This window comes from Callithrix jacchus, chromosome X (assembly GCF_049354715.1).
Source record: "Callithrix jacchus isolate 240 chromosome X, calJac240_pri, whole genome shotgun sequence".
NCBI lineage: Eukaryota > Metazoa > Chordata > Mammalia > Primates > Cebidae > Callithrix > Callithrix jacchus.
The window spans coordinates 10,091,575-10,109,187 of NC_133524.1; the positions used below are offsets into that span (position 1 = coordinate 10,091,575).

The 17,613-nt window shown below is 48.8% G+C and overlaps 1 protein-coding gene across 3 annotated transcripts in view; it reads left to right on the forward strand.

Moving 5' to 3' along the window:
* SHROOM2 (shroom family member 2) overlaps window positions 1-17,613 on the forward strand; it is a 159,702-nt gene that overhangs the window by 90,393 nt on the left and 51,696 nt on the right. For 2 of the 3 annotated variants that reach the window (XM_035289205.3, XM_035289206.3), the window contains exons 3-5: window positions 10,328-10,459; window positions 13,593-15,945; window positions 17,403-17,491. In XM_035289205.3, coding sequence (XP_035145096.3) covers window positions 10,328-10,459; window positions 13,593-15,945; window positions 17,403-17,491 — 2,574 coding nt within the window. Of the gene's footprint in view, window positions 1-8,034; window positions 8,184-10,327; window positions 10,460-13,592; window positions 15,946-17,402; window positions 17,492-17,613 lie in introns of all 3 variants that reach the window. The other variant, XM_035289207.3, reaches the window with a different exon arrangement.

The window sequence follows — 17,613 nt, forward strand, 5'->3', positions numbered from 1 at the left end:
GGTACTTTTAAAACCAAGTCCTCATAAAAACCATTTAGAATAGTAGCCTGATAAGTTGGTTTTATTGCTGAAGAAAGGCTGTTTGTGACGGTGAGAGTCCAAAGGCCTTTGGAATGGAATGAGATGGAATGTTGAAGGAGAGTGCTCAGAAGGTTTGTTGGATGGGAGTCATGTCCACATTGATGGGGATATGAAATGGGCTGATGAAGTCACTCGGGGAGTTCGGCGTCCAGACCATGCTTTTGAAAGGTAGCCAGCGTCATGGAGGGCAGGTGGCTGCAGCTCTCTGAACCACAAAGGGTAGTTGTACTGTTGACTCTTGCTGATAGTGTGTGCTTGCCTTTAATAATAAGGAAAGCAAACTCATTGCCCTGCAGCTATATGACAAAAAAAAGAGGAAGGAATCAGATCTTTCTTCAGTGATTTCACTGCTTTGATTTGCCAACTATGACCTGGTAGTTTATTAAATGTAAAGACACAGAGGAAAGTTCTCTGGCTCAATGCTCTTGCAAAGCAAAGGTTGCCTTCTCCTCTCGGTGAGATGGTAAGTGATCAAGTAAGGGAGGATTTTGATCAGCCGTTTGGCATATGTTGATGATTGAACATGAGTGGACATCTGGCTTGCCATAATAACCACAGGTGCGGTGGTATCTAATAGTCCTCTGAATGTATATAGGATCTGGAGAAAGTTCGGAGAAAAAGCACAGGCTTCCTTTGGAGAAGTGTTACTCAGTTGGAATAGCATCTCACTACTGCCACATTCAGCTAACCTATGGTGGTGCTGCCTGTAAGTTCACATCCAGAGTAATTCGTGGACTTTTTTTCCCCCGATTTTGCCTCTGAGTTTCATCTCTTTTCATGGTCCGGGCTCAATGTTTCTTTGCTGCGCTGCGACTCTCAAGTCCCTTTTATACTTTCCCTAAACCTCGTATCTCTTCTCTAGACATTGTTTTTTGTTTTTCTACGAAGAATAGTACCTTGAGTAACCGTAGGCTCTGGGAAGGGAATTTGAGGACAAATTGAGTAAAAATGCAGTAAATTATTATGGGCTTTATGTAATGAGCAGAACTCCAGAAAGGGCTAGGTGGGGATATTGTTTGCCGAGATCATCTAGTGGGCAGAATTCCAGAAAGGGCTAGGGGAGATTGTTTCTTGAAATCTCTTTCCCTTCCCTTTCATCTATTTACATGGCTAGAACGCTTTATACATAGCATTCAGAGGACCGCAGTCTGCAATCTGTTTTGCTTTTTTTTGGTATGGCTTTTGCCATGTGTATACTGATATGTTGACTCAACAAGTGGGACTTTTTGTGTCTTTATTCTTATATCCATGGCGTTCATCCTTAGGGCTATATAAAATTAGTCATATTTTATTAGCCACATCAAGTGGCTGCACACTTGAATGTGCTGAGTTTCTTTGCCAACAAATTCATTCTGTTGAAACATAGCCAGAAAATTATGTGGGTACCCTTTTGAAAACACCAAGCTGAATGTTGATGTTTTAGTGAAGTGATTGGACACTTGGGGGATATATATGGTTGAACACAAGTGGCTCGGATACTGGGAGAGAGATCTTTTATTTCCTTTTCTTTCCATCAGTAATGGGTTTATAGAAATGAAGATTACAGAAGTTAATGGGGAAAACCAATCATTCGGGTCTGCTCCACTCCTCTGTTCTGTGGTGCTCAATTTGGCCTGTGGATTCTGTGGCATTCCTCGGCATTCCTCTGTGATCTTTTCTGCTATAGGACCCAGATTGAACACCAGAGGCTGAGGCCAGAGGCAGGGCATGCTCTTTCTAGGGGTGAGGTGGGCAGGCTGGGGCTGGGCAGAGAGCAACGCTGGGGCTTTCACCCACGTGAATGCTGCTGCTGGGCCCTGGCGTTTGCTTACAATGCGGCTCTGATGTCTCAGTTTCAGCTACTTAGGTCATTTGGGAATTTTTATCTTGCCTCAGTTCTCTTCATGTATAAAAGCAGGAACTACTTGCCTCTTATCTCCTAGGACCACAGACTTTATCAGCATGATGTCACCATTCACGCAGGCATTGCCCGCACCACTGCCCGGGAAAAGGCACTCTGTGTATAAATCTTCCCACAGTGCCCTTGGGGGCCGACATTTCTTACAGAAAATACACGCAGAGTTAACCATTTCTAGAGTGCTCTGGCGTATTTGTGTACATTCATGTGATGTATGTGAGAAGCACTCCCACCATGTGGTTACAGTCATTCCTTTAGGTCCTGCCTTCCAGGAGCTTGGAGCTGAGTAGGCTGAGGAGCTCTCACAAGTGCGGACTCAGAGAGGAAGGAAGGGTGGAAGCTGATCCAGGAAAATTTTTGTCAAGGACAGGCCAGTGGAGCCATCCTTTGCAGCTGAGCCAGGTTCGAGAGGCAGATATAAATGTCTGCCAGGCATACCAGGTGTTCCAAAGCTGGTAAGCCACAGATGGAAGTCCTAGTGAGAATAGCAGAGGGGAGGCAAGCGAAAGGGAGGCTTGGGAAAGGAAGTGGAAACGCAGGACGGGGCCAGCACACAGCGGCTCACACAGAGCTGCTCAGGTGGTGCAGACACTCCGGGCCCACAGCAGCCCAGACTCCGTAGGTCTTGGGGACCTGAGAATTTGCTTTATCTCCCAAGATCCCAGATGCTACAGATGCTGCTGACCCAGGGAGCATGCTCTGAGAACCCCTGGACTAGACCACAGAGAACCCAGGAGCATGGACTTCCTTCTGGGGAACCTGGGAGCAGCTGATCGTTCTGGAGTGAGGGGAAGACCTGGCTAGAGCTATGTTACATGCAGGGAGACTGTTCTGGCAGGAGGTGTAGACTGGGAGAGAAAGAAGCCTTCCAGAGGACTGGCAGGAAAAGGAAGGAAGTGGAATCAGAGCCAGGGTTCATTTGATGTTTATAGGGAAGCAGCTTTTGTTTAAAGGATTAGAAGAGTGTGAGCAATTGTCAGGTAAATTCCTCTCTCCCCAAACCCTGGGGGCTGACATCGGGAAGCTTGCGCAGTCACTGAGGCTGCCAGAGTGTTTTCAGTACTTCCCATCCTGGCCCTGTATCTGCAAGGCCTTTCCAACTGCGGACTCCTCTTTCAAACCCTCCCCTTCCTTATCTCCAAGAAACTCCTAGAAACCATTATTTATTTGTTTTCCACGAAACCTTCCTCAGCTCCCAGTGTAGGCCAAAAGCCCCCCACCTGTGCAGTCCCCCCACCCCCCCCCATAGCAGTTTCCAGGCAAAGGGACCAGCTGGGCCTGTGTTTCAGACTTTAGGCTCCCAGCAGCCAAGGCGCCTCCCCTCCCAACCCCTGCCTTGGCCTCCAGCCAGTGCTCTTACTGTGCACTTAATTAGCTGGGGGCACGAAACACAAACTATTTGTCTTGGGAGGTGGTGCTTCTTTGCTTTCTTCTGAAAGGTTAGGAAAATAACCCAACATTCGTGATTTTTATTTTATTTTATTTTTTTTAGTTTGAGGAAAGGGAAGGAATTCTGCTCTTTGTGAATAATAAAGATTTCATTGAAGCAGTTCTTATAATAATTCCGTTTAAAAATAAAACAGGATATTTGATATCTAATCTGTTGTTCGTTCTTTTTTTAGAGATGGAGTCTGGCACTGTCATCCAGGCAGAAGTGGAGTGGTGCAATCATAGCTCACTGCAGCCTTGAACTCCTGGGCTCAAACATACATCTCTTGTTCTTAATGTTCAGTGACATCCTAGCATTTTTTATATTTGTGATCTATACACTGTCCTTAAAAAAAACCCCAAAACACTACCTAGCATATCAAATTACTCTAGAAAATTGCAGTCAGTTTCAATTAACTTTGGTATACAATCTGTGGGAAGGGATTTCAGGGGAACCCACCATTAGAATGAATAGTTCCATGTGGAGTGCCAGAAAACTCAGTATTGTCAATATCATGGTGTTTTGTTATATGAAAGGAATCGTGTGCATTGATTAAAGATTATGTTTTGGAAGAATGATAATGGCATGAGCCAGGTGTGGTGGCTTATGCCTGTAATCCCAGCACTTAGGGAGGCTGAGGTGGGAGGATTGCTTGAGCCTAGGAGTTCAAGACCAGCCTGGGTGACATAATGAGACCCCATCTCTTAAAATTTTTTTTAAGTTAAATAAATATAACATAACACCTACATATAACTTTGTTGATTTTAAAAGATAATGGCTTGAGAGAATGGTCATAAAAGCAGGACGACTGGGGAAAGAAAGGCACTTGTCAAGTCTGCAGGATCAAAAGGAATGCACAGAAACATGTCTGTCCTGCACATGAGACCCACAGTTTTAGGGACAAGGTAGTTTAAAGCCTTGAAGGAGTGTGTGGCTTTTGCAGGAGGAAACAGCACAGTCTCAGTCTACGGAAGTACTTCTGGGAGCCCTTCAAACTGAGCCAGAGGGACTGGAATGTAGGCAGGCTCTAGGTGGCGCCAGAGCGCTCTGTTCCCAACTCCATGGGTCTGTGATTGAGCGACCTGCATACAGGGGCTGAAGGTCCCCTGCTTCTCCTTATCACTGCCAATCCAGCTGTTTCATAGGTGCCAACAGAAACCAGTCTGACCCTGGCTTAGTCCCCAAGTATATTTATTAGGTACCAGGAAATTCAGAGGACTTGGGACAAAAAGCATCTATATTTTAGTAAATTTTCATTGTCCACAGTAACCAAGATATCTTCAGTTAAAACAGAAAGAGTATAAGTCTTTTCACTGTGTGTCTTCATTTGCTTATTTAAAAAAATTTCCCTAGGCCAGGTGCAGGGTCTCATGCCTGTAATCCTGGCACTTTGAAAGGCCAAGGCAGGCAGATTGCTTGAGCCCAGGATTGTGAGACCAGCTTGGGCAATATATTGAGACCCCCATCTCTCATTATATAAACAGTTAGCTGGGTGTGGTGATGCATGTCTGTGGTCCCAGCTACATGAGAGGCTGAGGCAGGAGGATCATTTGAGCCCAGGAGGTCGAGGCTGCAGTGAGCCATGATCGCGCCACTGTACTCTAGCCTTGGTGGCAGAGGGGAGACCCTGTCTCCCCTACCAAAAAGAAAACAGCCATAATTCGCATAAGAACTGCTGACTATGTCATCTTGAAATCAACATATATGTCTGTGTATTATCTTTTTAGAAAGGAGCTTCTGGGTTTGTTTTCATTTTTTCATTGCCTCATAGAGCATTGCTCATTCTCCTCAGACAGTTTTCAAAGATGTAAACCAGGTAAGATGCATTTTATGAAGGCTGCATTCCCTGCCTGCCTGCAACAGCTCCCACCCAAGCTGCCTTCTGCACATGCATTCCCGTCCATGGGAAGCCCTCTTCCATGCCGTCAGCCTCCCTGGCTGTGATGCCCGTTCCGACTCTCCTATCTTCCTCTTTCCCTGTCCTGCATTTTGACCTCAACCCTGTGTCTTTTTGTCCCTGCCGATGGACACATCCACAGGGATGTCCCATACCTATGGGAGGTGCACAATATACACTTTGAGATTTTTTTGTTGTTGTTAATTATAGTAAAAATACACGTAAAATTTACCATCCTAACTATTGTAATGTTCATTAGTGTTAAGTGTATTCATGTCATGCAGCCAGTCTCCAGAAACTTATTTCATCTTGCAAAACAGAGACTCTATGTGCATTAAACAGCAACTTCTTATTCTCCCCTCCCCCAACACCTGGAACCCCCATTCTACTTTTTGCGTTTGTGATTTTGATGAATCAGGTATCTCATATAAGTTGAAACATACAATACTTGTCCTTTTGTAACTGGCTAACATCACATAGCATATGGTTCCCAAGGGTCTTCCATATTGTAGCATATGTCACAATTTCCTTTATATTGCCAAGTAATATTCCATTGTATGGATAGACCACATTTTGTTTGTCCATCTGCCATCCATGGAACAGTAAACGTTTTGGCTAAATGGCCAGCTGTTAAAGTGTCCATATTAGCTATAAACTGAATATCGTCATTATAGAATAAACTTCTAAGGTAAAAGAGTAAATCCGAAATGATATTATTACAATTTTATTTTAAAACATATTCAGATTTAAACAGAGTCACATTTTGGTCCAGGAATGGGACTGTTTAGCCCTCTCAGCTGCTAGAGGGCTTCTGTGATTACTGCCTTATTCATTCACAGCCCTGTATTCTTATTTTAGCCTAAGGCCTGTGGAAGGTTGAAATGTGTTTTGGGTTTTTTGGCTAACTGCTATCATAGGTTAATGTTACCACCAAGCCACTGTCTCCTCTGATGTAACTGAGCAAGCTGAAGGGCTAATTTCTCTTCATACTTGGATTTAAGGAATCGGTGCATGGGAATGATTCATTTTCTTTGAAACAGTTCTGCAAACTGAAGCTGGGTGTACATGGGGAGGAAGGTACTCTCTGAAGCAGATTTTGAGAAGCAGATTTAAGGCTGAGCATGGTGGCACATACCTATAATCTTGGTGCTTTCAGAGGCTGAGGCAGGAGAGTTGCTTGAGGCCAGGAGTTTGAGGCCAGGAGTTTGAAACCAGGCTGGGCAACACAGCAAGACCCCATCTCTACAAAAAATTAAAATTAAAAACGATTTTATTTTTAAAAGCAGATTTAAGATGATTACTTTCCATTTTTATCATCTTTGCTGCATGAAAAGTTGCCCCAAAATTAATGGTGTCAAATAGAATTTCTAGCTGTAAAATTATATGAGCACAAAGCAATTGGCCTATATGGAGGTACTCAGAATCATGCTATGTGTTAGGGCTGGCTATTTCAATATTAAATATATGCTCTAGAAAATCTCCAAAAGGTAGTTATCTGCACGTTATGAAAGGGATGGGCAGGGAGGCGGTGTAAACAGTCACTGTGCTAGGGTTGCAGGCAGCAGGCAGTCATAGGCGAGTAGCAGCGTTCCTGCCATGCAGATGAGATGGGATGACTATATCTCTAAGGCTGTGCTCCAGCTGCAGGCCTGCAGTTGGTTCATATTTGTGCTGCCCATGCAGTAGCCACTACCCACATGTGGCCAGTGAGCACTTGCAGTGTGGCCAGAATGACTAGGGAACTGAACTTTGGATGTTATAACTTTAAATCTATTAACCACTTATGAATAAGGATAAGTGACCTCCCTCTTCCCTCATGACTCGACAATGGCTCTACTCGGGATTGATGTGCATCTGTCCAGGGCCAAAGCCAGGAATAGAGGCAGGGCACAGCAGGGACTCACTCTCTTCCTTCCCCCGTGACAGGGGCCTCTGTGGGGCTGGCTTGAGCAGCAGCAGATGCCCAAAAGCTTTGGGGCTTATTTCTGGCTGCCAGCTGGGTTCCTCAGTCATTTTCCACATCGCCTCTGCAGGGGCCATATATGCAAGTGACTTGCTTCTCTCCTGTGTCTGGTGAGTGGGCCAGGAGGTTGGGTGACAGCTGGGGCTGTCTGGTGTTGCTGTCCATACGGCCTTTCCGTGTGGTTCACTTGGGCTTCCTCATGTTATGGCGTCACAGGGTCACTGGATTCCTCATAATCTATCACACGTATAAATTTTTTAAGTGACAGGGTCTTGCTCTGTCACCCAGGCTGGAGTGCAGTAGCATGAACACGGCTCACTATAGCCTCAACCTCCTGGTCTCAAATCATCCTCCCACCTCAGCCTCCCTAGTAGCTACAACCACAGGCGCATACCACCACGTCTGGCTGAATTTTTAATTTTGTGCAGAGATGGGGTCTTGCTATGCTGCTCAGGCTGATCTCAAACTCCTGGCCGAAAGCAATCCTCCCACACCAGTCTCTCAAAGCACTAGGATTACAGGTGTGAGCCACAGCACCCAGCCATTTGCATGCATACTTTGTGAGAACAAAATCTGTTGCTAATGTTCTTATATGTGCTTGCTAATGATAGTTTATCTGGGAGAACTTTTATTGTACCCATGGAGAGCTGCTGTCCCTCTGACTCAGCTAGTAGCCCAGTTATTCCCGTAGCAGGGTTGAACTAGCTCGTCCTGAGTGTCAGACGTTTTCTTTTCCTAGCCTTCTCTTTTTCTCCCCTTTCCTCCAGTTTCAGTCAGTCTAGTTTATTTTCTTCAGTAATTAACTATAAAGGAAGATGAAAGAAGTTGTGGATATCATAGCACAGAGAAAGCCAGCTGAAAATGAAATTCACATGGCCAGAACCTTCCTTACGAGGATTTTGAGAAATTCCATGAGGTACAGTCTGGGTTTTACAATTGCTTTACTTCCATGGGGTGCTGAATTTGTCTTTTATGCTTTGTCTTTGGTTCCTGGGAAACTATCATAAAGTCAGCATGTCCACATTTTGCCACCCACATACTTTTCCTCATTAAAATGATCTGAGTCCTCGAAAGGTTTGTGTTATAAATGCTTTTCAGTTTTATTTTGTAAGATGTTCTTTATTGCATAATATTCTTTAATGTTTTTGCCTGCTGGGAAAAAGTCTGATCTCCACAAAGCACTTAAAGAAGCCCACTTGAGCTCTTTCTCCATTCTTGATTGGGCTATCAGCAGTCAGTTCTGTCCCAAATTAGAGAAAAGTAAAGCTGGCTTCCCATCCTGAAGCTGGAGAAGTGAGCTTGGGAGGATCTCAGGCCCGGCAGTGTTCCCCTGTCCGTCGGGATTTCTAACCAGACACACCTCATCACACCTGGGAAGGCGTGGCCCAGACACTAAGAAGCCACACATGAGATGGTGGGGACTGTGGCGGGGGAGCCCAGGAAAGTTCCTCCACGTTCAGGAGCCCTGGCTGAAGGGATTCCAGCCTTTTGGTGTGGGTCGTCATGACTCCCCGGGGGGATCTTTGGTTGACTCACAGGCTCAGGGGAAGATGCTAACCAGAAGGTGGCTGTCTTTACTTTGTTACCTAGGTAAATAGAGATAAGCTGTCTGAACTCTGTGTGACCCAGCCGCCTGGTGGACCCATATGCCTTTTCTCCAGCAAAAGATAGGAGATTCTGTTTGTGTTCATATTGGGGCAGGGAGAGGGCAAAATTTGCTTATTTATTTAGAATAAATGCTCTTTATTGATTTTTACATTTGTAAGATTTTAAATTGACAAGTAACAATTGTCCATATTTATGGAGGAACACATTTTAGAGATAAGGGCTGGCTGGTCGTGGTGGCTCACGCCTGTAATCCCAGCACTTTGGGAGGCCAAGGTGACTAGATCACTTGAGGTCAGGACTTTGAGACCAGCCTGGCCAACATCGTAAAACCTAGTCTGATAAAAATACAAACAAAAAAAAAAAACTGAGCATGATGAGCACCTGTAATCCCAGCTACTTGGGTGGCTGAGGCAGAAGAATCCCTTGAACCCAGGAGGCGGAGGTTGCAGTGAGCCAAGATCATGCCATTGCACTCCAGTCTGGGTGACAGTGAGACTCTGTCTCAAAAATAAAATAAAGATAAGGGCTGCTGTACATGTGGAGCCTGTGATTCCCATTCTGCGTTAGGGCAAATGGACGGTGAACAAAAGTCTAAAAAGAAGGTGTGGGTGCAGATTCAGTGGGCAGCCCCTGAACATGGTGCCGTGTGCCTGCCCGAGTTGCTATGACCAGTGTCCATCTCTGCACTATTTGGCACAAGTGTGCGCGCTGTATGCATTCTCTGAGCCCCTGCACTGTTTGGCATGAGAGCACACGTACTGTGTGCAGTTCCCGAGCTCCCTGCGCTGTTTGACACGAGTGTGTGCCCTGTGTGCAGTCCCCGAGCCCCCTGCACTGTTTGGCATGAGAGCACATGTGCTGTATGCAGTTCCCAAGCCCCCTGCACTGTTTGACATAAGCGTGTGCCCTGTGTGCGGTCCCCGAGCCCCCTGCACTGTTTGGCATGAGAGCACATGGGCTGTATGCAGTTCCCAAGCCCCCTGCACTGTTTGACACGAGCGTGGGCCCTGTGTGCGGTCCCCGAACCCCCTGCACTGTTTGGCATGAGCGCACACGTGCTGTATGCAGTTCCCAAGCCCCCTGCACTGTTTGACACAAGCATGTGCCCTGTGTGCAGTCCCCGAGCCCCCTGCACTGTTTGGCATGAGAGCACGCGTGCTGTGTGCGGTCCCCAAGCCTCCTGCACTGTTTGGCATGAGAGCACGCGTGCTGTGTGTGGTTCCCAAGCCTCCTGCACTGTTTGGCATGAGAGCACACGCGCTGTGTGCGGTCCCCAAGCCCCCTGCACTGTTTGGCATGAGAGCATGCGCGCTGTGTGCAATTCTCAAGCCCCCTGCACTGTTTGGCACGAGCGCATGCCCTGTGTGCGGTCCCAAGTCGCCTGCACTGTTTGGCACGAGGGCGTGCGCTGTGTGCAGTCCCTGACCCCTGCCCCGCTGTGTTCTTTTCTAGGAGGAGCGAGCTGGGCTGGAGGCCTCACTCCTGGCATGCCACCAAGTTCTCTGACAGCCACCGTGAGCTAGCGGCCTCCCCGTTCCCCTCCGCCAGCAGCTGCCCTTCCTGGTCCAGCCGACACCACGCAAGGTAGGTACCCAGTCCTGTCCAGGATGCCAGGTTTGTTCAGCCTTCTGCAGGCTCTCAGGCCTTCCAACCCGTCAGGAGAGCACACTTCCTGATTGCAGAATAATTTTGATGTTTCTGATGAGATTGGGCCACCGACATGTAATCACAGTTGGAGTGCTCTGAATTTTTCACTGAACAGGCAAGCGTGTGACACAAAATGAAATGGCAAGACAGGGCATGAGTGAGAAGGGGAGTATAGGACTTGGGTTTCAGCCAAGCTCCTTTGGGACTGGCCAGGTGGGATGCCAGGCAGTAGGGTTCTGAGCTGGTGGGTTGGCGTCCACAGCGTTCTTCTCCTTTCCAGGTTTTACGTGTGGACTGGAAGGCAGGAGATATATATGGGGCAGCAGGTGTATCTTGTAAAAGCTCCCAAGAGGTTCTGTTAAGCTTTGGCAGCCTCTCCCCTCAACCCTCTTGGGGTTAGGGGCAGTATGCTCGCTAGTCTCCTGTTAAGAGGATGGCAGTAACAGCAGATAGTCTGGTTTTGGGGTGTGTGTGTGTGTGTATCTGTGTTTGTGGGTGTGTGGGGGGTGTGAGTGTGCATGTGTATTTCTAAATGTTTGTGTGTGTCCTTGTATGTGTATGAGTGTTCATGTGTGTGTGTGCCTGTATGTGCGCATGTGTATCTGTGAGTGTGCATGAGTGAGCATGTTTGTGTATGTGTGCGTGCAGGCATGTGTGTGTGTTTGGAGTTAATGTAACCACTTTGTTTTCCGCTGTTAATAAATACTGGTCTTGACTGGACACAGTAGTAGTTCCTGCCTATCATCCCAACACTTTGGGAGGCTAAGGTGGGAAGATTGCTTGAGTTCAAGACCACCCAGGACAACACAGCAAGACCCCTTCTCTATTAAAAATAAGAAAGAATTAGTTGGGCATTGTGTGCACACCTGTAGTCCCAGCTATGCAGGAGGATCACTTGAGCCCAGGAGTTGAAGGCTGCAGTAAGCTATGACCGCACCACTGCACTCTAGCCTAGAAAACAGAGCAAGACCTCATCTCTTAAAAAAAAGAAAAAAAATACTGGTCTGTAAAATTGCAAGGTAAAAGATTTATATGACGTGAAGGAAGGACATCTGAAATATAACATTACCCCGAAGTGACAGAAGATGATGACACTTAGAGCCCAGTGTGTTTTTGAGGGAAAGAAAACCAAACACGGATTCTCAACTGAGTACTAACACTTAAGTGAACAGTAGGCCTTTTTTTTTTTATTCCTGAAGTGACTTAAGGCAAGGAGATCTCCATTAAGCCCATTTGGCAGTCTCTTGATGAAAGAAACATGGGCACTGCCCACATCTGTGTGGAAACAGTGCTCAGTGTTCTCTAGATCTGCTTGGATTTGGGATCTCACAGAAAAATCCCATTTGGAGTATTGGAGGGTAACCGGGAGCATGCCCTGGGTTTGAGGATACGTGGTCTGTTCTCATAGAAGATGGTGGGAAACCCAAACAGTCATCTCCGTCCCATGGATGACGACAGCCATTCTCCAGTGTTCTGTCCTGGTCACGCGGTTCTCTCATCCTTGCTCTCCCCCAACCTAGTGGAGCCACAGCTTTTTCCTCCTGAGGGGTGAACATCTCAGTTTTGTTGACCTTTAAAGAAAGCATTTCACATTCTGGATAGTTTCACCATTGAGAACTCTCAGTCACACAATTATTACCTTACAGAGGAATCAATGTCTCAACTCACCGTTAATTTCATCCTCGTACATACCATCCTGCTTAGGAGCCTGTGTTTTTTGACATTAGCTCCAATAACTCTCCAGGGTGTAACCAGTTAGCTAAAAGCTGAACACAGCAGCATGTGGTGGTATTATTATTATCATTATTGAGACAAGGTTTCACTCTGTTGCCCAGGCTGGAGTGCTGTGGTGCTGTCACAGCTCACTGTAGCCTCAACCTCCCAGGCTCAAGCCATCTTCCCACTTTAGCCTCCCAAGTAGCTGGGACTACAGGCATGCACTACCACATCTAGCCAATTTTTAAAAAGTTTTTATAGAGATGGGGGTCTCACTATGCTGCTAAGTAAGGCCAGTCTCAAACTTCTGGCCTTGAGTCATCCTCTGGCCTCAAGTGAAACTCCTGCCTTAGCCTCTCAAAGCACTGCGGTATCAGGTGTGAGCCCTCAAACCTGGTCTGTAACAGGCCAGCTAGTAAATGTTTTTGGCTTTGTGGGCCACACATCTCTGTTGCAGTTACTCAACTATTGCCATTGTAGCACAAGAGCAGCCACAGACAATAAGTACACACATGGGCACAGTCGGATTCCAGTAAAGCTTCACATACGAACTAAAATTTGAATTTCCTACCATTTTCACAGGTGAAATAGGAGAAATTGTATACCTTTGATTTCTTCCCCCCACCATAAAACATACAAAACCATTTTGGCCGGGTGCAGTGGCTCCTGTATAATCCCAGCACTTTGGGAGATTGAGGGGCGGGCAGATCACTTGAGGTCAGGAATTTGAGACCTGTCTGCCCAACATGGTGAAACCCTGTCTCTACTAAAAATAGAAAAAAGTTAGCCTGGCGTGGTGACAGGCGCCTATAATCCCAACTACTTGGGCGGTTGAGGCAGGAGAATTGCTTGAACCCGGGAGGCGAAGGTTGCAGTGACCTGAGATCACGCTCTGTACTCCAGCTTAGGCGACAGAGTGAGACTTTCTAAAAAAAAAAAACAAAACAAAACACACACACACATACACACACACTAAACCAACAACAACAACCTGGGTTGTGGTGTGCCCACCCCTGCGCTTAACTATTGATTGACCATAGATGTGTAAATGCAGACATTGCCTGCCAGCCATCTGGGCATCAGGCTGAGAACGTGCACTAGGGTTGAAAGACATCTGTCTGGTAAAAAGGCATGCAGTGGCAAGGACACAGTCCTTTCAGCCTGTGCTCAGTTGTTCCCCGTGTCTACTGAAATCCATGTGCTGAGCTGCAACCTCACCCCCGGCACCTTGACCCTGGGAAGTTACTATTTGGTGTTTTGCTATTTCCACAGAGGGCCAGCTGTGTCTACCACCTTGCCCTTTGCCATTGCTGACGCTAAAGCACACCATGCCTTGTTTTTCTCATTCTTGCAGTTCTTCCTCCCATGACCTGTCTAGTTCCTGGGAGCAGACGAACCTACAGCAAACCTTAGACCACTTCAGCTCCCTGGGGAGTGTTGACAGCCTGGACCACCCCTCCGATCGTCTCTCGGCAGCCAAGTCCAACAGCAGCATTGACCACCTGGGCGCCCACAGCAAGCATGACTCAGCCTACGGCTCCTTCTCCACCAGCTCCAGCACTCCTGACCACACCTTGGCCAAGGCCGACACCTCCTCCGCAGAGAACATCCTCTACAGTGTGGGCCTCTGGGAAGCTCCCAGGCAGGGTGGCCGGCAGGCTCAGGCTTCAGGAGACCCTCAGGGCTTGGAGGACAAGCCCAGGTGTTTCCCACCCAGGGTCCCCAGTGACAGTGGAAAAGGTCCCAGGCCAGAGTACAATGTTGAGCCCAAGCTGGCTGCTCCTGGGAGGTCCAATTTTGGGCCAGTCTGGTATGTTCCTGATAAGAAGAAAGCACCGTCCTCCCCGCCTCCTCCCCTTCCCCCTCTCCGCAGTGACAGCTTTGCTGCCACCAAGAGCCACGAGAAGGGCCAGGGCCCTGTGTTCTCAGAGGTGGCCGCGGTGCAGTACTTTACGGCCCTGGCTCAGGCTCAGCCCCGCAGTGACTGGAGACAAGAGCCCACTGATCGGCCATGGAGGTCAGCACACCCGGGGAGCCTCGGGAAGGGTTCAGGAGGCCCAGGCTGCCTGCGGGAGGTCCGCGCAGACGGCAGCTGGCCGCCCTCCAAGGACACCCTCCAAGGAGCTTCCGGCAGGTTGCAGGCTTCTCTGTCCAGCTCAGACGTGCGCTTCCCACAGTCTCCTCGTAGCGGCCGCCACCCTCCCCCGTACAGCGACCAAAGCACTCTCTGTGCTGACAGCCTCGGACAGGAGCCAGCGGCTGCCAGCTCCCAGAACGACAGCCCTCCTCAGGTGAGGGGGCTCAGCAGCTGGGACCAGAAGCTCGGGAGCGGCTGGAAGGGCCCCTGGCCACCCCGTGTGCAGGGAGGCCCGCAAGCGGCACAGCTCCGGGCAGGATGTTGGCCTTCTGACGTAGCCCCCAGGGCCCTCGAGCATCTTCCCCAACCCCTGGTGGGCCAGAGCCCACGCCACCACCTACCTCAGCCAGAGGATCCTCCAGATGCTTGTGAGATAGGACAGTGTTACCCGCTGGACGCAGGGGCCGAAGGCTGCTCTTTGAGAGCCCAGGAGCCTCCCAGGTTCAGCCATGGGGAAAAAGCCAGCCAGCGGCCGGCAGCTGGCTTCCTGTGGGCAGACAGGGACAGCAGCAGGATCTGCCTGCAGGAGACACCCCTGCTGCACTCCCTGACCCAAGAGGGGAAGCACCAGCCCGAGAGCAGCCCAGAGGGCAGCACTGCCACACCAGCACCATTCGACGCCCAGGTGGGCAAGCCCACCCGGAGAAGCGACCGCTTTGCCACCACCCTGCGGAACGAGATCCAGATGCGTAGAGCCAAGCTGCAGAAGAGCCGGAGCACAGTGGCTCTGACTGCAGCAGGTGACTCGGAGAATACCACTGGCCACTGGAGGGCCGAGTCGGGAGGTGGCACCCAGGAAGGACCCCTCGCTGGCACCTATAAAGACCACCTGAAGGAGGCCCAAGCCCGGGTCCTGAGGGCCACATCCTTCAAGCGTCGCGACTTGGACCCCAGTCCAGCAGACCCGTACCCGGAGTCACTAGAACACCAGATGGGGGATCCAGATGCCGTCCCCCACTTCTGGGAGGCAGGCCCAGCCCAGCCGCCCTCATCTGCAGGTGGTGGACCCCACCTGTCCCGCATTGGAGGCCGGAGGCGCTTCACAGCTGAGCAGAAACTGAAGTCCTACTCGGAACCCGAGAAGATGAACGAGGTGGGCCTCACGGGGGGCCGCAGTCCTCACCAGCACCCCAGGACATCTGAGGATTCCATGGGCACATTTGCCGACAGGTGGAAGTTTTTTGAAGAAACAAGCAAACCCATTTCCCAGAGGCCTGCACAGAGGCAAGCTCTTCACGGAGTCCCAAGAGACAAGCTGGAGAGGCCTCGGACAGCAGGCCGCACCTGTGAGGGCACAGAGCCCTGGTTGTGCGCCACCTCCCTTGGGGAGAGCCTCAGCGCTCACAGCACAGTGGAGAAGGCAGGGCCATCGGACCCACCACGGAGGCTCGGCACCTTTGCAGAGTATCAGGCCTCCTGGAAGGAACAGAGGAAACCTCTGGAAGCCAGGAGCTCTGGGCGCTGCCACTCAGCAGATGACATCCTGGATGTGGGCCTGGACCCACACGAGAGGCCACCGCACGTTCACGGGAGGTCCCGGTCTTCGCCATCCACAGACCACTACAAGCAGGTAAGCGTGGAGCCACAGTGGGGGCATGGCCCCCTGGGTGGTAATCTTAACACCAGGACAGGACACACCCAGAATGCAGTGGCTGGCGCCAGGGTTACTCAGCTCCAGCTGTGCAAGCAGTTACCTTTCCCAGATCTCCTGGTGTCCACTGTGTCAGAGGTATTCGGGGACAAAAGTGACACATTCCCGAAAACCCACATTTTTCATTCTCGTTCTCATTGCCATAATCTCTGGCTTTAACGGTCTTTCCCCTTAAGTAGCTTGCTCCTACCTTCACACTCAGCAAACAACTTGGACGGCAACTATGGAGAACAATAACTAACCCTCCGACATGGAAATATGCGGTTTATGTAAAAGCTTAAAACAACATACAGGAACCACTTTTCAAACACTGATGGATGACATCTAATGTTTATGGTATTTGGGTCTTTTTAGTATTCTGGTTTTTATTTGCAAGTATTTTTAAGAATTGCTCTGGGGCAAAATGTATTTAAAACACATTAAGTTGTTGCACTTTTTAAGGTGAGAGTTTTGATGGTGAGAGTTAATGTCAAGCTTTCCAGAAAACTACATGTTTGTCAGCCCTGCTTCAAAGTTGACAGTCTTTCTCTCTGACCGCTGCCCGCTTTGAAAGCTTTTTCTCCCTATTACATCTGCACATCTCAAAGGAAAAAAAAAAAGTTCTGCAGTGATAGGTGCAATTTCTTTTTAAAAGAATCTGGGTGGGTGCAGTGGTGTCTTTGTAATACTAGCACTTTGGAAGGCTGAGGAAGGATGATCACTTGAGGCCAGGAGTTCCAGATCAGTCTGGGCAACAAAGCAAGACCATATCTCTACAACAAAGAAAAAAACTTAGCCAGGTGTGGCGGTACCCAGGAGGTTGAGGTTGCAATGAACTGTTCTCACCACTGTACTCTAGCCTGGGCAAAAGAGCAAGACCCTGTCTCAAAAAAAAAAAAAAAAGAACCACTAGTAGATTTAATACAAGATATCTAATATGTGCATGGAAAGAAAGCTGCTGGTTTGCTCTGTGGTGTCCCGGCTCTGAAAAAAACACACAGATGCTGTGAGTGTTTGTTTCCGCCATTGGATACCCTGGCTTGTGGCTATTCAGCATGACCTCTGAGAATTCCATGCTTGCTCTGTCAGGAGCAAAGAACCCCAGAATCCCAGGCTCTGACGAGTCCTAGAGCTTGAGGCTTCATCGCTGTAATTTGTGACCAGCTGTATTTTATTTCTTTTGGCCAATTGTGCCACACACTTTTACAGGCTTCATGTAGGAGTTCTGTTTCCTGCCCAGAACAGAAGTAGATGCAGGGTCTTAGTTCAGGCGTCTCAATGAAATGCTTTGTAGAGCTGCCCTGGCAAGGCGAACCCACAAATGAGGGCTTTCATAATCAGATGTCCTGAGGAAGCCAGCTTGAGGACTTGGTGTCTCTTTGTGTTGCCCTTTGCAGGAAGCTTCTGTCGAACCTCGAAGGCAGGCAGGGGACCCCGGCGAGCACAGAGAAGAGTTTCCCTCCGAGGAGGGACAGTCCACGCCGAGGTGGGTGAAATTTGTTTCAGAGTTACTGAAGAGGTGTCCAGGGGTGGGCTTTTGTACAGTGGGTGAATGTTTGGTTAACATGGCTAGACGTCTGGCTTTTGCCAAACCCAAAGCGGCTGAAA